This window comes from Sprattus sprattus (genome assembly GCF_963457725.1).
Source record: "Sprattus sprattus genome assembly, chromosome: 16".
Classification (NCBI taxonomy): domain Eukaryota; kingdom Metazoa; phylum Chordata; class Actinopteri; order Clupeiformes; family Clupeidae; genus Sprattus; species Sprattus sprattus.
This window is the reverse complement of record NC_137914.1, coordinates 27,279,258-27,301,081: the sequence shown is the minus strand read 5'-3', so window position 1 is coordinate 27,301,081 and position 21,824 is coordinate 27,279,258. Positions and strand designations below refer to the sequence as shown.

General features: G+C 41.7%; 1 protein-coding gene across 1 annotated transcript in view; it reads right to left on the bottom strand.

Moving 5' to 3' along the window:
* The window catches only part of svopa (SV2 related protein a), a gene marked incomplete at both ends in the record, with an annotated part of 38,542 nt that overhangs the window by 15,434 nt on the left and 1,284 nt on the right, over positions 1-21,824 (bottom strand). Inside the window, 7 exons of the mRNA XM_080854402.1 lie at positions 2,835-2,963; positions 10,445-10,570; positions 12,368-12,431; positions 20,549-20,673; positions 20,936-21,007; positions 21,189-21,287; positions 21,715-21,800. Coding sequence (XP_080710528.1) covers positions 2,835-2,963; positions 10,445-10,570; positions 12,368-12,431; positions 20,549-20,673; positions 20,936-21,007; positions 21,189-21,287; positions 21,715-21,800 — 701 coding nt within the window. The remainder of the gene's footprint in view (positions 1-2,834; positions 2,964-10,444; positions 10,571-12,367; positions 12,432-20,548; positions 20,674-20,935; positions 21,008-21,188; positions 21,288-21,714; positions 21,801-21,824) is intronic.

The following is a 21,824-nucleotide window of genomic DNA, read 5'->3' as shown; positions in this document are numbered from 1 at the left end:
CCTATGAAAGAATATAATATTTGGGTCCCCAATATTTACGTTTTATATATATTCAGTACACATTAAGTTCAGTGATGTGTGAGTAGTATTCATGTCACATAATATTTTATAAAAGCAAAAGGTACTATAATATTTACGTTTTATATATATTCAGTACACATTAAGTTCAGTGATGTGTGAGTAGTATTCATGTCACATAATGTTTTATTTTCAGGTCACGTTAAGTTCAGTGATGAGTGAGTAGTATTCATGTCACATACTGTTTTATATTCAGTACACGTTAGGTTCAGTGATGTGTGAGTAGTATTCATGTCACATAGGGCCCTATCTTGCACCCAGCGCAAGTGACATTGTCACCGACGCAAGTATCATTCCTATCTTGCACCCGGCGCACAGCGCGATTTTCCCTCCAGAGGTCCGCTTCGAAATGAACTTGCGCCGACATGGGCGGGGGCGGAACAGAGAAGGCGTTTCTCTGGCGCAAGTGGTATTTTGCAGTTTTCAAAACAACGCCGTGCGCCGTGCGCCATTGACCAAAAAAAAGCTGGTCTAATGTGAGGCGCAATGTCTAAAGTCTGTAACGCGTATTCAGAACGCTATTTTAAGGGCGCATGTGCTTGCCCGCACAGTATAGGACCTGTAGGCTACACTTTACTTCTGTCTTCTTCACGAGAGATTTACACCAATTGTTTGGCAAGCCATATATAATTACAAGGAAAATAAAGTATTTACCACATGAGGAAATCATTGTGATATCCGTATCCAAGACATTTAAAAACTAGGCATACATCTAGCATACACAATTGACCCAAATGATTCAGGTTAATTGAAGCTGCGTGACATTTGATTTATTGTATGGCTTTGTTGCATTTATTTAATGCCAGTATTATTATAAATCTTGTAAACTCATCTCTGTGTATGTGGACTTTATTTATGTACCTTGGGTTTGGTCAGCTGGTGCACTGGCTTGGGTGCCGATTTCCATGCCCCCAAATCCCTGCACGCTCTCAGGCGTGAGGGTAGACGTGGCGATGTCCTCTGCTGCCGTCAGATCCTGGGTCGAGGCAGATCCACCTCCCGTGAAGGCACGAGAACGTGTGTTACCTTCCAGCTTGGATGTCCCACGTCTCCGGACGTCATTATAGCGTTTTCGGCAACGTTTTCGGGTGCCCCGTTGCAGAAACAATCACGGCAATATCTTGACATGCTTGCTTGACTTTGCTTACTTTTGGAGGGTTTCTCGCATCCCCATATATATCTATCTCCCGGCTTTCTACAAAGCCATACAATAAATCAAATGTCAGCAGCTTCAATTAACCGGAATCATTTGGGTCAATGTGTAGGCTACATGTATGCTTATTTTTAAAATATCTTGGATATGGATTTCACAATGATTTCCTCAAGTGGTAAATACTTTATTTTCCTTGTAATTATATATGGCTTGCCAAAAAATTGGTGTAAATCTCACGTCGGTCTCCTCGGCTGTGAACTTCTCCGGTCTTCCACCAGGTAATTCCGCCATCAAAATAACAAGCCGCTATGGACTATGCGCTTCTCGCTCTTAAAGGGAATGTGAAATGACGCTCCGATTGGTTTATTGCATATTACGCCCAAACCACACCTATGGCTGAGTAACCTCCTTTGGACCAACCCTTTTGACACTTGCGCTGGACGCAAGTGTGTTTTTTCCGCCGTTAAAATAGCAACTGCGCCATAGAGCCGCCCACACAGCTACTTGCGCTTGGCGCCGTCCTACTTGCGTTTCTGATCGGCAAGATAGGGCCCATAATGTTTTATATTCAGCAACCATTAAGTTCACTGATGTGTGAGTAGTAGAGTTGACAGCTGAAAGTGTCACATAATGTTTCTACTTTTTCATGCTATCTTGCACCATCATTAGAGGCCAAAGTACCTTTTGCTTTTATTTGAATGTATTCTTCTCTCGTTTTTTTTTTTTTTTATCAAGCACGCTCTAGACATTTTGGGCCCTATGAAAGAATATAATATTTGGGTCCCCAATATTTACGTTTTATATATATGTTTTAAATGAAAAAGAGTATGTATTCTGTATGAATATATATGTTTTAAATAAAAAAAAGATTAGGTATTATGTATGAATCTATAAATGTATTATATTCAAAAAAGTTAAAGCAAGTCTTGGCCATTCTTCTAGCCTAACCTATTTGGCGATTTCATTACAGTAACTGAACCAAATTGCCAGATCTCCATTTGTGGCTGTTTATGTGGATGGGGATATCTCTGCTCCAGGGTAGAGACTGGTCCTTCAAGGGGGTTCGTCAGCTGTTTTGATGTTTGTTGAGTGTTTAAGCGAAACTGTACAGTCCTTGGTCCTCTGTGATGCAACCCAGGCAGTGATATTAAGTGCAATAGTTGCGTGCAGATGAACACAAATATCTGGGGATCCATTTGAGTCAGAAACATACGCAGAAATAAACACAATGTCACTATGGTGGAAATAGGGCATCGTCATCATTCACTGCATCATTAATTTTGCTTTGAGCATGTTCCAGCTTTAACCAGAAATGAAAAGTGTAGTTGTGCTGCCAAGTTCTATAGCTGTATTATAAGGGAATGTGATGGGGCTATTCAGTGGCAGTCCAGCTTGACAGAACCTCAATATTGAAAGAAACAAATAAACATAAAATAATTAAATTCATGAAGATCACATTCCAATGCCACCTGTACCGAATATTCAGTGCAAACAGGAATAATATTCCCCAATAGTGAAAACCAAACAGAACAGACACCAAACCCCAACAGGACCCTGTGGCACTGAGAGGAGCCAGCCTAAAGCAGTGAGCATGGTGTATTACCTGTCTGGCAGCCACCAGCTTGCCCAAAGGCATGGGTACATTGTTCTCCCTAGCGATGCGCTTCAGGGTGCTCAGAGCTTTTTCCTGGTTTCCCGTCAGCATGTCATAACGAGCACTTTCAGGAAGCCACTGGAAGGGGAAATGGGAACACACACACACACACACAGAAAAAAACCGAGGTTAAATTAGTAATAGTAATACAAATATTGAAAACAGTTAATGTATGAGGATTGCGGTGCTTTTCATAACAAATAGTCACAACTGAAAAATAGGCATAGCCCATGACCTGGGTTTTTGGATATTTAGCGATAACAAGGCATAGTTTAGGGTTAGGGCAGACATGGGCAAAGTACAAGTACGTATGAGGCCTGTCGGGCTTTTTAATCCGGCCCACCGAACTTGTCCAAATATTATTATTATTAAATTCAATTTTACCTTTCTCCTGTAATGCCCCCATTTCCTCGCTAGATGGCGCATGATCTCGCAATGCATGTGTGGGCCAAAGCTAGCTTTGTTTTTTGTTTCCATGGTAACATGAGCCATCTCAGAATAATTCGCTTTTCTGGTGGCAATTTCTGATATGCAGCACATGAAGGTAGGAGAACGGAGGGTAAAGACAATGGTGCATGATCTTTGTCATGCATATTTTGAAATTGTGCACATGTAAAACAATATACAGCCGCGGAAAAAATTAAGAGACCACTTCAAAATGATCAGTTTCTCTGGTTTTACTATTTATTGGTATGTGTTAAAGTAAAATGTACATTTTTGTTTTATTCTATAACCTACTGGCAACATTCCTACCAAATTTCAAATACAAATATTGTCATTTAGATCATTTATTTGCAGAAAAATGACAATTGGTCAAAATAGCAAAAAAGATGCAGTGTCTTCAGATCTCGTATAATGCAAAGAAAACAAGCTCATATTCATTTTTAAACTACACAATAGTAATGCTTTAACTTAGGAAGAGTTCAGAAATCAATATTTGGTGGAATAACCTTGATTAAAAATCACAACTTTCATGTGTCTTGGCATGCTCTCCACCAGTCTTTCACATTGCCGTTGGGTGACTTTATGCTACTCCTGGCGCAAGAATTCAAGCAGCTCGGCTTCTTTTCATGGCTTGTGACCATCCATCTTCCTCTTGATCACATTTCAGAGGTTTTTTATGGGATTCAGGTCTCGAAATTGGGCTGGCCATGACAGGGTCCTGATCTGGTGGTACTCCATCCACACCTTTACTGGCCTGGCTGTGTGGCATGGAGCATTGCCCTGCTGGAAAAAACACTTCTCAGGGTTGGGGAACATTGTCAGAGCAAAAGGAAGCAAGTTTTTCTTCCGGGACAACGTTGTACTTTGCCTGGCTGAGGTTTGTAAAAGACCATAAGGATTGAACCAAAGCGGACTGGAGGGTCTTCTAGTTCGTCTTCTCTGATGAGTCCAATTTTCAGCTTTGCCCAACACATTGTCGTCTGATGGTTAGACGGAGACCTGGAGAGGCCTACAAGCCAGAGTCTGAAATTGACTGTGAAATTGGACTCATCAGAGAAGTCATGTCATGGCCAGCCCAATTTCGAGACCTGAATCCCATAAAAAAAACTCTGAAATGTGATCAAGAGGAAGATGGATGGTCACAAACCATGAAAAGAAGCCGAACTGCTTGAATACTTGCGCCAGGAGTAGCATAAAGTCACCCAACGGCAATGTGAAAGACTGGTGGAGAGCATGCCAAGACACATGAAAGTTGTGATTTTAAATCAAGGTTATTCCACCAAATATTGATTTCTGAACTCTTCCTAAGTTAAAGCATTATTATTGTGTACTTTAAAAATGAATATGAGCTGGTTTTCTTTGCATTATTCGAGATCTGAAGACACTGCATCTTTTTTGCTATTTTGACCAATTGTCACTTTTCTGCAAATAAATGATCTAAATGACAATATTTTTATTTGAAATTTGGTAGGAATGTTGCCAGTAGGTTATAGAATAAAACAAAAATGTACATTTTACTTTAACACATACCAATAAATAGTAAAACCAGAGAAACTGATCATTTTGAAGTGGTCTCTTAATTTTTTCCGCGGCTGTATATACTGTATATTTGAATGTTTGTATTTCACTGCTATAAAAATATAGAAAGCAGGTGTTATATTTGTTTTCTCTGTCAGTAGTTTGATTAGTATGCTAGGCTATTTGCAGATTCTGTTCCATTTGTCTCAATGATGGTCAATTATTATTAGGTAAAGAAGCAATATTTCGCAATTCCTATAGTGCATTGCAACGCAGTATGGAAATTACCGATAGCTCCGCTTACTTAAATGACGCATCGAATAAAAAAATAAACGTTGACCATTTTTCACAATCGACGTCGTCGATTTTGTCGACTTATCGTTGCAGCTCTATGCCGCAATGAGCCTGCTTGGCTGCTCTAACCTGTTAATGTAAATAATAAAGAAGTTCAAGTGAGGTAATTTGTTTGGGCGCAGGCCTCAGATGTTTGATCAGTCACGTTACGACATTTGTTAAATTGCCTTGCAAATAAATGCTTTGCTACCTGTTAAAGGCCAAATCCTTTCATGTGATGATTTTTACATCATTTATATTAGTTCACACAAACACTCCATCCATCTGTTCCTGGCCCGGCCCCTCTGTCAAATTTTAGAACCCATTGTGGCCCGCGAGTCAAAAAGTTTGCCCACCCCTGGGTTAGGGTTTATATATTCAGGGTTAGGGTTTAGCATTAACAAGGCATAGTTTTTAAAGTTGATGCTCAAAACCGAAAACCCTAAACTAACTGCAAAATGAAAAGCAAAACACTCCTTCAGATCACTTTTTTTCAAAACACTAAACATTTAATGTTCATTTTAAGACAACAATCAGGACTGCCATTGCATATGCTGCACAAGTTACAGGTAGGGGTGGATCATTAATCACATAATTACTGCTGCAATGTGTTCATCATTAGGAGTTGTGATCTTGATTATCACTGCAATGTGTTCATCATTAGGAGTTTTGATCATAATTTCAGTAATTTACAGAATAAGATGTTCAATTCCTTCTGCTATTGTTTGGAGACGGCCAGACCTCTGAACATCACAAGCAGGTAATGATACAGAAACCACCCTAAACTCTGAACTATAATAGCTCAGGGTTCACCACCACCACCATACTGACACAACAATACTTAACACTGAAACAGACTCCCCCCGGCCACCTTCCTTAATCTGTGTTTCACTGAATTAGACCCATGACCCATATGTAAGGCAGTGCCATGAGCCAAAGCAGTGCGTGACGCCCTCGACCACCAAATTCCATTCTCACGACAGCTTCAGACTCGTACTTTAGGCAGCCTTTGACAAGTACCTATTCCAAGTTCATTCTCTAAAGGTCACTAGAGGTTAATGACGCTACTGACTCTTTGCTTCACACTGAGCTCTTGTCTGGATGATGGATTTCCCCTCCACATGATCCATCACCCTTGGCTTATTGATTATATTCACAAAGTATGCAAGGAACTAAGATATGCTGAATGGCATAAATCCAGAGATGCCACTGATCTTTGTAACTATCAGTGTCGGTTATTTGCCTTTTTCTTCCACAGGCACAGCTGCTAAAAAGGCATTCTACCAAGAAAAGGTTGAAAATACCACAAGCAGTAGTTTTTTTCTACTTTTATGAATGCCTTTAAAGAAATACTTCATGATTTTTCACCCTGGGCCCTGTTTTTAGATCCCTTTGGATCCAAACTTCTACTAAGGGCATTTAACGATAGATCGAAATCGGTCCAATATTGACTTAAAACAGTAAAACCCCCTAATGCAAAATGGTTATAGTATACTGTAATACTTTGAGGCAAGTACTGTACATCAAAGTAAACCACTTGCTTTTGCCCCTGACAGGCACATACATGGGTCTAAGGGTCTAAGAACATGGAAAGGATCCAGACAGAGACATACCTGCGTCAGTTTACCTCAAAAAGTGCCCACTCTATCACTACACGGTAGGCCAATGGACTAGAGCACCTTAATGGTGTGCTATGTCAGAGACTGGAGGATTGAGACAGGACAGACTCAACAAACTGTTATTTTCTACAGGCTTTCAGTGGTGAAAATGTATGAGCCTGTCAGTGTCCATGCTGGCTGGCCTCATAGAGTTCCATTGTACAGTCAATGCTTCACTCAGTTCAATGCTTCACTCAGTCCTATATTGTTCAAACAGGGTTGGGTTACTCCTTTGAAAGTTTCACTTTACCCATCTGATGTGAAGAACTACAGACCTGTCTCCCTTCTTCCTTTTTTGTCAAAGACTGTTGAAAAGGTTGTAAGTTTCTGATTTCCTGTCTTAAATAATTGGCTAAACCCTAAAAAGTTTTGTTTTAACAGTGGTCATTCTACTGGAACTTTTATCTGTGACTGAAGCCTTTACAGCAGCAGAAGCTTCTGTTCAGTCTTCAGTTCTGATTTGACTAGACTTTTCAGCAGCTTTTGACATAGGGACCATGACACTCCTTTCTACACGGTCCAAACTGGGAATTTTGAGGGAAAGCACTCAGTTGGTTTGAATCGTACCTCAGTGGACGATCTTTCAGGATGAGTTCCAGTTAGCAGGGACAGATCTTTACTGGTGTACCTCAGGGATCAGTACCGGTATGCAGATGCAGTCACCATCGGACTTGTTTCATCTTCATTGGCCCCAACCAAAGTTGAACCAACCTTGGGGGGTAATGAGTGATGACCAACTTCATCTCTCTGAGCCTGTAGCAATATTCAGAGGATCAGACCTTATCTCGCACAACATGCCTGGTATACGTCTCGGCAGACTCAATTCAAGGACTGAGAGACTTAAGAGGAATTTTTACCCACAGGCAGTGAGACTATTGATCTCAATTTTAGTTACACACTAAGGGCCTGATTTACTAACAGGATTGCGCCCATTTCTGGTGTAAAATAGCGGTCGTAAACATAAAACGGTATTTACTAAGCGAGCGCAGCACATATTAACGCTTTGTGGGTGTTGACGGGGAGGACACAAAAAGGTGGGTGGAAACATGCGCAAATATTTGGGAGGAGCGAAGATAAGTGCGCCTTATGATGTATTGCGGGGTATTTACTAAACTGCCTGGCAAGCGCACATCTCCGATTTGCGGGCTAATTCTCCGCCTCATAAAAGCACGTCTTAACCAGGAAGCGCATTTTCATTGAGTCTGAAAACGTTGATATGGCAGCAGTGATAAGAGAAAGGCGAAGAAAGAAGACAGAGACAGCGCACAGAAATATTTTTTTCAACTCGTATAACACATTTTCAGTTAAATTAACCACAAATCATTAGACGGTACAGGTTAACCAGCCACGCAATACTTCAATTACTGAACCAGATCAGAGACGACATCTAACCCTCCAACCGGAGATCACATTCCATTCAATCAGTTGGTAAACATTGCAAATATTGGCACCGGATCATTTCAAACAGTTATAGTATCAGCAGTTGATATATCTCAGCCTTCACAAATATTCACACAGGTACTCGAAGCATTGCTATGGCGCACTGGTCAATACATTTCCCCACTGCCACAGCTGAAATTATAGACATCAAACAGGACTTTTTTTGAAATCGCAAACTTTCCGAACGTAATATGAACCATTGATTGCACCCACGTCCATATATATTGTAGTGAACCCATGTCCCTTGCAGAAATGATTAATCTCGCCATGTACACATCTATATTGTTATAATAGACAGTTTATGCATTAATGCCACCAATAGCATATTCTTTATAATCGTGTTCTTTTAAACATCTTGCTGTAGATGATGGCGGGCAGAACAACAATATAGCAGCGCACACATTGAATCAGGTTCAGTGATTGAGCGAACGTTAACCAATATATCTATCTCCACTTCGCGGAAGCTTCATTTTCTCTTCCTAAATAAATACCACGGAAAATGCGGAAAAACACAGTGCGTTAATGTGCAAACGCAGTTTAAGCAGTGGTCGCAATGTTAGTAAATCAGGCCCTATATAGGGCGGAGTAAACACAGTTTGCCCAGCGCAGATCTGGTTTGATAAATACCAAGTAAAATGCGCAAAAACACCGTGCGTTAATTTGCGAACGCAGATAAAGCAGCGCTCGCAAATTAGTAAATCAGGCCCTAAGTTTTTTAATTCAGCACTCTTCCCTTATTTTAGTTATTTTATTTTGCACAGTTTGGAGCGTAGACCCTTTTAAATTTCACTACATGTTCGTTACGTGACAAATAAAGCCCTTGAACTTGAACTTGGACATGCCACACAACCTCTTATGCAGGCCTTGTTTATGACTTAACTAGACTATTGCAATGCAATTTGAACAGGCCTGCCTGCATGTGTAGTGACACCATTGCCGATGATAAAGCTACATTCCTGCACTTCTTTTACTTTTACATTTTTTCTTTCTTTTTCTTATGTAAAGTAGTATTTATTGTTTACTGTTCTCTCCCTTGTACGACGCTTTGGACAAAAGCGTTGGCTAAATGACTAAATGTTAAAAAATATAAAGAATGCAGTGGCACTTTTGGTCTTCGTTCAGACAAGTTCTCATGTACTTCATCTGTAGTCATGCTTCATTGGCTCCCAATGGCTGCTAGAATGAAATGGATACCTAAATGGATACCCAAACATGCTGCAGAAAAGCTGGTGCACGCATTCATCAGCTCCCGTCTGGACTACTGAAACTCTCTGCTGGCTGGTCTTCCAGCAAAAACCATCCAGAGGCTGCAGTATGTTCAAAACAGTGCTGCCCGGGTTCTCACCAAGACAAGGAGATCCGAACACATCACCCCAGTCCTCCACTCCCTCCACTGGCTTCCAATCAACCAGAGAATAAACTTCAAAGTCCTACTTCTTGTTCACAAGGCCATAAACACCACCGGTCCGGCCTATCTCCAGGAATCTCCTCACCCCTCATCTCACACCAAGGACTCTTAGGTCTGGACAAGCAAACCTTCTGGCAGTTCCCCGGACAAATATGTCCAGAATGGGAGATTGTGCCTTCTCCTCGCTGGGGCCACGACTCTGGAACAAGCTCCCGGAGAACATTAGGGCTTTGGACTCCATCACTTCTTTTAAATCCCACCTCAAAACCCATCTTTTTATATCTGCCTTCTCCTAAAGTCCTGGTTTCTGTTTTTTTTTTATTTATTTTCTGTATTGTTTTGAAAGCACTGTTTTAAATTGCTATTGTGACCCTGTTAAGCACCTTGAGACATCTTTGTATGTGCTATACAAATAAAATGCATTATTATTATTATTATAAATCGAGGACAGCCATTGGATGGGCACCAGCTCATGTAAACGCTCTGATTCAGCTCTATACCCCTCTCAACCACTTTGATCCTCTGATGAGCAACTCTTCTCTTTGCCTTCTCTCAGCAGCAAAAGATCTGTCAAGACTCTTTGGTCTTTTGCCAATGTTCTATTTTCCATTTTAGTGTCTGTTTCAGAGGATATTGATCCTGCATGTTAATCACCCTCCTCATACATTTCTGTTTTGATACAACATCTAAAATGTATGTGTTTGAAATATAATATGTATGTACCGTAATACTTGTACACCAAATGGAGTTCTACTTACGAAGCAGAGAATGGCAAAGAGAATGAGAGGAATGGTGGAGAGCACAAGCAGCCAGCGCCAGCCCAGGGTTGGCATCACCATCATTGCCAGCAGGACTTCAAACACCGTGCCAAGCGCCCAGAATATCTACAAGTCAGAGGATGCCACAGTGAGTCATATTTATGTCAACACTTTATGAAGACTGAATATCGAAGTCAGAGAAGGCCACAGTGAGTCATACTTTATGTCAACACTTTATGAAGACTGAATATATCCAAGTTAGAGTATGTCACAGTGAGTCATACTTTTCTGCAACACTTTATAAAGACTGAATATCTAAGTCAGAGAAGGCCACAGTGAGTCACACTTTATGTCAACACTTTATGAAGACTGAATATCTACAAGTCAGAGAATGCCACAGTGAGTCATACTTTATGTCAACACTTTATGAAGACTGAGGGCCTGATTTACTAATATGCGAGCGCTTCTTAATCTGCGTTCGCAAATTAACGCACGGTGTTTTTGCGCATTTTACTTGGTATTTATCAAGCCAGATCTGCGCTGGGCAAACTGTGCTTACTCCGCCCTTTAAAGAGCCTGATTTACTAAGATTGATTTGCGAACGCATCTTTGCCAGGCGCACATTAACGCACGGTGATTCCCCGCATTTTCCGTGATATTTATCAAGCCAGATACGCGCTGGGCAATCATTATTTAGCGCACCGTTAAAAGACTGGAGAACTTGCCAGCAAGTTACTGCCACCATGGAGATTCGAGGAAGAAAAAAATAAGGTTCAGCGAATAGATAGCGAATAGATAGCGAGATAGATATATTGGTTCACGTTCGCTCAATCACTGAACCTGATTCAATGGGTTATATTGTTGTTTTGCCCGCCATCATCTACAGCGAGATGTTTAAAAGAACACGATTATAAATAATATGCTATTGGTGGCATTAATGCATAAACTGTCTATTATAACAATATATATGTGTACATGGCGAGATTAATACGTTCTACAAGGGACATGGGTTCACTACAATATATCCCCACTGAAACAAATACATTTACCAAGTAGACAGGCCTCTCCAAAATCACCGTTGCTCAATCATGGATAAATGGCACTATTCCGAAAGATAAAACTGTCATGGACAGACCACTTCCACGTAAGTAATGGTCATGTTGGCATCACATATGACCTGGACATTCATTGAATATGTGTGCTTTCTTTTTCGGTAAACGTGTTCGCGGATTGAAGGTGGGACTGTTTGCATGTGGGTGCGATCAATTTCTCCAATTACGTTCGGAAAGTTTAATTTCATATATATGAATTATACGAGTTGAAACAAATATTTCTGTTCGCTGTCTCTGTCTATGTCTTTGCCTTGCTGCTGCCATATCAACGTTTTCAGACTCAGTGGAAATGCGCTTGGTTAAGACGTGCTTTTATGAGGCGGAGAATTAGCCTGCAAATCAGAGATGTGCGCTCGCCGGGCAGTTTAGTAAATACCACGCAGTTCATCATTAGGCGCACTCCTCCCATTAAATAGCGCTACACGCCTACGTTACCACCCACGTTTCCGAACCATCCCACCTGTTTGCAGGTACACACCCTCAAAGCGTTAATATGCGCTGCGCCAGCTTAGTAAATACCGTTTTTCGTTACGACCGCTATTTTACGCCAGAAAATGGGCGCAATCCTGTTAGTAAATCAGGCCCTGAATATCTACAAGTCAAAGTATGCCATAGTGATTAATACTTTATGTCAACACTTTATGAAGACTGCTGGAAAGGGCTACCACAGGGTACCGCATAAACAAATGGACAATATTAAGATTATTTGGTAAGAGGGGATGATAATACTGGTATATTATTTAAATCTGAGTCACAGCCTTCAAGTTAATACTCATCTTTAAGCATGTTTATGTTACGGATCAAAATGTACCTCAATCAGGAGAATACAGGTGGCTCTCGACCTCATGGGTAAGAACTCTGCATACAAGGTTACTCTGTGGGGAGAGAGGAGAATCGTGTTAGATCGTGTCCGTACTTTTATTCACATTTACACACAATTACAGTCGACTGACTGCTGACTGTTTAAAACCTTGTATTATTGTATATCTCAAAACTGAACATTTAAATACGGACAGCAGCTGCTGCTAGTTTTGTAATATCTAGCAAGATATTGACATCAAAAAGCATGCAGAAACTTGCAATCTCCAACAATAGCAAAGTTGCCAGGGCTATTGGCTTGGTAGTATGCTAACTGCTGTGTTTTAGTCATAGGCCTATAGTTGGCCATGTGTTGTGAAAGTGTATGACCGACTGTGACATCAGCATTTATGCCCTTAAACCAGTGGGGAGGAGTTTAATGCCTAGTTTCTGCAATTAAGCAGATTCACACAAATATAGCCTACCTGTCATCATTAGGGCAAGGCAATTTAATTTATATTGCACAATTCATACACATAGGTGTTTCAAAGTGCTTTACAAAAGAGCAGAAAAAAGAACATTGGAAAAAAGGTTATTAAAATAGAGTAAAGTGCATTATAAAAGAACATAGAAAAATAAAGATTAAAAATCAAGCAAAAATCAGAACCTACAATCAGAATGCTCTCTCACCACCTTATCCACCCTAAATGTCCTATGTATCATGTGTATACCATGTTAAGTTTGCATGTATTGTGTTAATTTACCACATGTATGATAGCATGCTCATCCTGATGCGTGTATAAATTAATCTGCCATGTTTCTGTCTCCCCCTCCCCTTCTGCCAAATTGTTTTCAATCTTTACCCCTCTACCTGACCGGCTCCAAGCAGATGGGTCCCCCCTTATGAGCCCAGGCCGACCTGCTCAGGGTTTATTCCTGTTTACAGAGAGTTTTTCCTTGCCATTGTGCTTGCTCTTGGAGCGGTTCAGGCCCTTGTGCTCTGTAAAGCTCCTTGAGACAATTGTGTTGTTTTGGCACTATATACCTTATACATTTGAATTGAATGTGCTACCGTGTGTGGTGTTTGCTTCACTCTGGCTGGTGTTGCTGTGATGTGCTAATTAGTTTGACCATGTAGTTATCCACTAGTATCTGCTCATTTAACATGCCTTTTAATCAGGTATTAAAATGCCATTATGGAGCAAATGATTGCAAATACCAAAAACACCACAGTTAGCACTGAAATAATTCCCCTTTACATAATTGAATTTGAGGACGTTATGAAAGCTAGTTGCTTACAAAAACAAATCTTTAAAGAATGTATAAACCTGCATTATGTGGCTTTAATTTGGTCTTCTAGCTTTATTTGAGACAGCTGTAATACAATTATTGTTTGCTGTTGTATTATGCTCTTCAGCCTTATGTTCTTTAAGAATGTTCTCAAATATCCATAGTCATTTTGTTTATAGTCTGTTTGTTATTTATTCCATCAAAGCTGGTCTACCCAAACCTTCTCCTTAGGTACCGGCTCCTGAGCAGCATATAATAAACTTTATTACAGGCTCAAGGCCCACATGGAAGATGTACAATACATACAATCATAAATACATATAAATACATATAAATACAGAAGGGCTAAAAAAGGCACTTATGCCAGTGTTCCCAAATCTTAGATGTGTACTTGACAGAGCTGCGGCCAGGGTCTGTCATCAGATCAATTATAACATTTGAAGAGCGGTCCAGCCGACACATAAACTTAAAAGTAAGGTTCCTCAGCAAGGCCATGAAGGTGGTTAGACCCTAACTATATACTAATGTATACTAATGTACATGCAATAGAAATCAGCAAGCTAAAGATTTGACTGATTTCCTTACATACAGCGGGTAAAATAAGTATTGAACACGTCACCATTTTTCTCAGTAAATATATTTCCAAAGGTGCAATTGACATGAAATTTTCACCAGATGTTGGTAACAACCCAGGTAATCCAAACATACAAAGAAACCAAAACAAATTCGTTTAGAATTTAAGTTATGTCTAATAATATGAAATGACACAGGAAAAAAGTATTGAACACGCTAACTGATATGTATTGAATACTTTGTACAAAAGCCTTTGTAGCTAATGACAGCTTCAAGACGCTTCTTGTATGGAGAAACTACTTGTATGCATTGCTCAGATGTGAGTTTGGCCCATTCTTCCACACAAAAAGTCTTCAATTTTTGAAAGTTCCCTGGACCTCTTCCATGAACTCTGATCTTCAGTTCTTTCCATAGATTTTCAATTGGATTCAAGTCAGGTGATTGGCTTGGCCATTTTAGCAGCTTTATTTTCTTTCTCTGAAACCAATTGAGAGTTTTCTTGGCTGTTCATTGTCTTGCTGAAATGTCCACCCTCGTTTCATCTTCATCATCATGGTAGATGGCAGCAGATTTTTTATTAAGAATGTCTTGATACATTTTTCCATTCATCCTTGATTCAATTGTGTGACGTTTGCCAGTACCATATGCTGAAAAGCAGTCCCACACCATGATGTTCCCACCTCCAAACTTTACTGTTGGGATGATGTGCAGTGCCATGTCTCCTACAAACATAGTGTGCATTATGTCATCCAAAGAGTTCAATTTTTCTCTCATCTTACCAGACTATATTCTCCCAGTATTTCATAGGCTTGTCCAAATGTCGTGCTGTGAACTTTCAACGAGCTTCAACATGCTTTTTTTTCAGCAATGGAGTCTTATGTGGTGAGAGTGCACACAGGCCATGGCGGTTAGGTGCATTACTTATTATTTTCTTTTAAACAACTGTACCTGCGAATTCCAGGTCTTACTGAAGCTCTCCACGAGTGGTCCTTGGCTCTTTGACAACTCTTCTGATAATTATTTTCACCCCTCTGTCAGAAATCTTGCGAGGAGCACCTTGCATGGCTAGTTTATGCTGAAATGATGTTCTTTCCACTTCCGGATTATGGCCCTAACAGGGCTCACTGGAATATTCAGAAGTTTAGAAATGCGTCTGTAACCACAATGCCATCAGTATGTTTTGCAACAATAAGGTTGCAATGGTCTTGATAAAGCTCTTTGCTTATACCCATCATGCGATGCTTCTTGTGTGACACCTTGGTAATGAGACACCTTTTTATAGGCCATCAGTTGGGATATTAATTTGCACTGACTAGGGGCCGGATTGCTTTCTAATTACTGAAATATTCCAGCTGTTTTCTTGGCTTTCCATGCCTTTTTGCACATCCCTTTCTTCATGTGTTCAATACTTTTTTCCTGTGTTATTTCACATTAATACACATTACTTAATTTCTGAATGTATATATTTTTTTTCTTTGTATGTATGGATTATTTGGGTTGTTAATAACATGCGGTGAAAGTTTCATGTGAAAAGCACCTTTGGAAATATATTTACTGAGAAAAATGGCGACGTGTTCAATACTTATTTCACCCGCTGTAAGTCATCTTGAGCAGTTTAACATCCTGAAGTGGACTGCATTATTGAGGATCCAGAGAAAAATTAGATACAGCAGTTCACCCGCCCCTCCGAGGTTCGGCGGTGTGACTCGGTCAGTTCAGAGGTTTGCATATGCTCCACTCAGTCAGCGGTGGTGCAAGCCTGCCATCTAGTGGTAGCACACTTGCATCGACCCGACTTGTTAATACAGAGGCAAGGGCGCTGGGTGCCTCCGAGCTCTGAGCTATGCACGGACACTTCATCATCCCCAAGATGGATAGAAGTTGTCGTCCAGTACTAGATCGGCGTAAAATGAACAGAGCACTTAATAAATTGAAGTTCAGGATACTGACCCCACGCACGCTCGTTCAGTTCATACAACCAAACGATTGGTTTGTGTCGCTAAGATCTAAAGAAGGCATATTTTCATATACCGACTCGCCACAGACATCAGAGATTCTGAGGGTTGCATTCAGAGGAACTGCATGCCAATTTCGTGTTCCCCCGTTCGGCCTGTCTTGGCTGCGTATTCACGAAATGCGCAGAGGCAGCCATCGCTACGTAGAGAGAGGGAGGAATACGCATTCTCACTTGTCTCTATGGCTGGTTAACATGTGCCCACTCAAAGTCAGCGGTGGTGCAAGACTGCCATCTAGTGGTAGCACACTTGCATCGACTCGGCTCGTTAGAAAAAACAGAGGCGAAAGCGCTCCGTACCTCGACATTGCGCTCCATTCCTAGGCATTGTACTAGACTCTACCTCAATGAAGGTCAGTCTGTCCCCAGCGGGAATAAAAGCCATCCAATCATGCACACGCCGGTTCAAGCGAACACAGGCGGTAACGTCCCTCTGCCGTCAAAGGCTACTGTGGATGATGGCATCAGCCGCGGTAGCGCTGCCTTGAGGGCTATACGCATGAGGCCATGTCAAATATGGTACCTCTCCCTGAAGCTCAGCTCCACTGAGGACAGGTACGGTAAGCTGGTGGTGAACGCCAGATGCATGATAGAGGGTCATCATGCGCGTATAAGAACGGACAACACCTCCGCTACGGCATATATAAACTGCGAAAGAGGGTTCGTTCTCAATTACTGTTTCAATGGGCGAACCGCCTACTCCGTGGACAGCGGCATATTTCCCCCTGATCAGAGAAGTACACATGCCAGGCCTGCTCAACTACGGAGCAGACCTGTTATCAAGAGGCAACCCCCGGGCGGCAAACGGGTGCCTGCACCCTCAGGTGGTAGAACTGATATGGCAACGTTTTTACAAAGCAGAGGTGGACCTGTTTGCCAACAGGGAGAACACCTGTTGCCCACTGTGGTTCTCGCTGGGGGCGACAGCCCCCGATTAAGCATAGACGCGCTAAGCAATGGCTGAGCTTACGTCTATATGCGTTTTCCCCCAGAGCTGTGGCAGCTCAGAGTGGTCACATGAAAGGCATAGGCTCCTAGCCCCAGGTTCATCTGACTCAGTGGTGGCAACGATACAGAGCGCACGGGCCGCTTCGACCCGGTCTCTATATACGTTAAAATGACGCGGTTTCGAGAGGTGGTGTGTTGCGCGTCAACATGATCCTATCAACTGCGCGCTGGGCGTCATTCTGGAATTTCGCCAGCAGTTATTTGAAGAGGGGAAGGCTGCTTCCACTCCCAAGGTTAACCTAGCAGCCATCTCCGCCTGCAGGTATTTATAACAAACCCCCGGGCTATCATCCACCAGCATGGCTGGTGTGAGATGTATCAGAGTGCCGGGCAGGCACCCGGTGCCGTCATGGGATTTACTGATGGTGTTACGTGCTCTGACAGGGCCTCCATTGTGCCCCTATAGACAGCGTACATAAAATGTGTTTGGTTGAATACGGCGCTGTTGCTGGCACTTGTGTCAGCAAAGCGCGTTGGTGACATGCACGCCCTGTCCGTCAGTCCATCGTGCCTTCAGTTCTCGATCGCTGGGGACAAGGCAGGGATGATACCTAATGCTGCATACACACCTAAGGTGGTAGCAGCACCGTTTTGTAATCAGGTGATTGAGTTGGCAGTGTTCTCGCCTCCTCCGTTTGCTTCGGCGAGGAGGAGCGTTTGAATACGCTGTGTCCGGTGCGCGCTCTCCATTGTTGGAGCGCACCAAGACGTTCCGATGATCAGATCAGCTGTTTTTGTGCTTCGGGGCACGGGAAAAAGGCAGACCTCTGTCTTAACCGAGCCTCTATCGTTGGATAGTTTTATAAAGGTTTGTCTCTGGACCCCCGGCAAGGCGGCGTGCGCACTTCGTGCACACTCGACGCGTCGGGTTGTCTTCTTCCTGAGCCTTGTTAAAAGGCATCTCAGTGGAAGAGATATATGAGGCAGCAAGCTGGAGTTCTCGCCACACTTTCATTAGATTCTATATGTTAGATGTGGCTGAGACCAATTTTTTTAGTTACAATGCATTCTGCAGCCAAGTGATCTCTGAATCGCCAGAGCCTAGGAATAACTAAATAGTACAGGTGTTCATCAGCTCTCACGTTGTAAAAGGCAGTGAACAGAGCCCTAAACATTGACAGTTTAGTTTGGTGTTAGAATGTGCTCTACAGGATGGCGATCTCCGAATCCCCAGACCCGGAGGAGAGTTACGAGTTTTATGTGTTCGTCAGCTTCTACGTGGTAGAATGCAGTGAACAAAGACCTAAACGGTGACCGTTTAGTGGTGTATTAAAAATAACTCTAGGCTTACGATCTCCGAATCTCCAGAGCCTGAAGAGAGTTACGAGTTGTATGTGTTTGTCAGATTCTACGAGGTAGAATACAGTGAACAAAGCCCTAAACGTTGACAGTTTAGTGGTGTAGGCTATTAAAAATAACTCTGTAGGCTGACGATCTCCGAATCTCCAGAACCTGAGGAGAGTGTTTTGTGTTCATCGGCCCTATTGAAGGAGTGCCATGAACAAGATACTAAACGTGAGAAGGTTTAGTAAGATATGTGTTCATCAGCCTCGGCTTGGCTAACGCAATTAACTAATTAATGGGCATATGTGCACATTGAGAACCTAGCGTTCACAAGCACGGGTAAGGCCCTATGAACGTTCACCACCAGCTGCTGTATGAACCTCCGTGAGGGCAAAGCATAATAAAGTTGGGGTGATATGGCAATCACTGTATTTACACGCGCTAATGGAAACTGTCCGTTATTATATCGCAGTTCCTGCGATAAGGAACGTCTCGGTTACTTACGTAACCTCGGTTTCTTAAGCACGGAACAAGATATAATAATAGTTGCGTGATACAGTGTTTTTTCTTCTTTTGGGTGGGTGTTTCAACGCTCAGATTTTGATCCAAGGAAAATGGAGGAGCGCGCCATGGTTTTTATAGGCTCCGGTGGGGGCGGGGCCAGAGCCCGGCGCACTTCTCCCTGCCTAGCGGCGTGAATGAATAAGTTCTTCGAACAAGTCCATGACACTAGGTCAAGTCCGTTATTATATCTTGTTCCGTGCTTAAGTAACCGAGACGTTTTGCTTTACATGTGCTTTTTTTTATTTACGGTTTGATAAACTCTCACTTGTTATCTATCATCATCATAGTGTATGTGTTCTTTCTGTTCCTCAGTATCTGGTTCCTATTTCAATCTTCTACCTATTGTCAGTTCTATGTGTTCCTTCTGTTTCTCATTATCTTGTTCCTATTTCAATCTTCAACCTGTGTTCAGTTCTCTATGTCAGCTTGTTGTCTCTGTCTTGATGTCTGTGTGATGCTGCTGTAGTCTCTCCGGCGTATCTACCTCTGCCTACGCCTACCCATCCTCACCACACTGTCATGCATTCATTCTACCCGCTCATGATACATCTTCATACTCTGTGCACCCACTAAGCTGTTTTACAATACATGAATGCTCTCTTCCCATCTTATTCACTATCAATTTTGTATGTGTCGTGTATATACCATCTTGTGTTTGTATGTATCACGTCCTTGTGGACACCTAAATTGGATTTGACCCGTTCTGATAGTTTTTGTTTTTGTGTGACCCCACTATAACTAATAACTTTGGTGTTGGTCTAGATGTTGGTGGATACTGAGGGTGTATTTGTGCTACACGTGAAAACGCTCACTAGAGTATGAAAATCGAAAATGTGACAGTTGTCAAAGGAAGATAACGAGCATGGATTTACCCCAATATTTCAGCTTTACTCGACCAGACTTCTAGTGATTTTTTAATTTATTAAATTGATGTTCAATATACACACCTTTACAAAACAGTAAAAATGAATTTCAAGTTTCAATTTTGCTCAGGTAAACTTTTGTAATATGCATAATGATATTTATGATGATTGTTGCAGTATGTGCTTGTAAAATTACCGTCCAAATCTTTCAGCTTGTCAACAAATGCATGTACAGTTTTGGAACCAAATGCATGTACAGTTGGCCTCACACCCATGTGAGGCCAACAAATCGTGGGGGAAAAAACATACAAAAAAAACAGCTATTCTTACATATTTCCGGTGTTCCAATACTTTCAGTCATCTAGACTATCTTGCCAGATATAGATTTGCCAAATGTATCACAATACTCAACTGTTTTTTAATATGTATCTTCCTACCCAGAACAACCACCACTGCTAGCATAGAAATCAACACTGACTGGCCAATGGGCATTGGATCTGATCTGGCCGTTACTCTCTAGATTGATATAATTACTAGAAAACATGATGTTACCCTGATCCTGTTTTTTATTGTCTAGATATTCTAAAACAACACTCACGATTGGGGTGCCCCTCCGATTCCAAAGCCCACCAGCGCACGAAGGACCAGGATCCAGGCGTAGATGGGAGAGAATGCGCTGAGAATGCTGTAAAACAGTGTCCACAAGACACTCATCCTCAAGCCCTGGTACATATACGTGCACACACACACACACACACACACACACACACACACACACACACACACACACACAGACACACACACACACACACACACACACACACACACACACACACACACACACACACACACACACACACACACACACACACACAAGAATGAATGGTCAACTTTTTACTTATTAGTTTATTATTTTATATGATAAAGAGGACAGGATGTTCTATAGCTATGTGCATGCAGCCTTTATTCAGAGTAGAGAACTCACTGTTTTCCGGCCATACTTATCCGATATGTTCCCCCATAGTGAAGAACTGATCATCATTCCAATGAATACAACCTAGTGCAAAAAAAAATGTTGAAATCAGTACTGTTGAAAATATCAATTCTCCAGTGGGGGTAATCTAATAACATATTGGCACATATAAACATACATTTTACTCTATTAACATTGAAGGTGCACCAAGGGTGTTAGCTGAAAGAGCAATGCACAAACACACAGATGGAGAAAGGTACCGTACCGATGTGAGCAGTGCCACCTCCCAGCTGGGTAGTCTCCACTCACAGTGAAGCTGGGGAGCCAGTATACTGAGGATCATCATCTCCATGGCATCAGCCATCTGAATCAACCAAACACCAAAAACAGGAGGGGTTCACAAGTGGAATGGGGAAGGCTAAACACAGACTTGTAAGGATTTGATTCAAGTGAACTTAAAGAAGAACACAACATAAGACGAATGACGAAAAGTTTATCAAATGTGAGAACATATGATGACATGAACACATCTAATAATAATAATAATAATAATACTTTATTTTTATATAGCGCTTTTCTACATTCTCGAAGCACTAAAATGTTACTGTAAATGTAGTGCACTACTCATGTTAAGTGATTAAATTAAATTAAATTGTAATTATATAGCGCCATACAATTGTCTCAAGGTGCTTTACAGAGCCCAGAGCCTGGATTCAGTTCTCTTGTCAACGGACTGGTGCAATGTCTGCTAATTAGACCATGTTCTTCTCTGTTCTTAAAAGACTTCTTACCCATGATAGCCCAGTGAGGATAGACAACTTCAACTGGAAAGTCCCAAAGCCTATGGCCTCAACTGCATCTTCCACCATAAAGGTATCTGAGATGAAAGGAGATTACAATC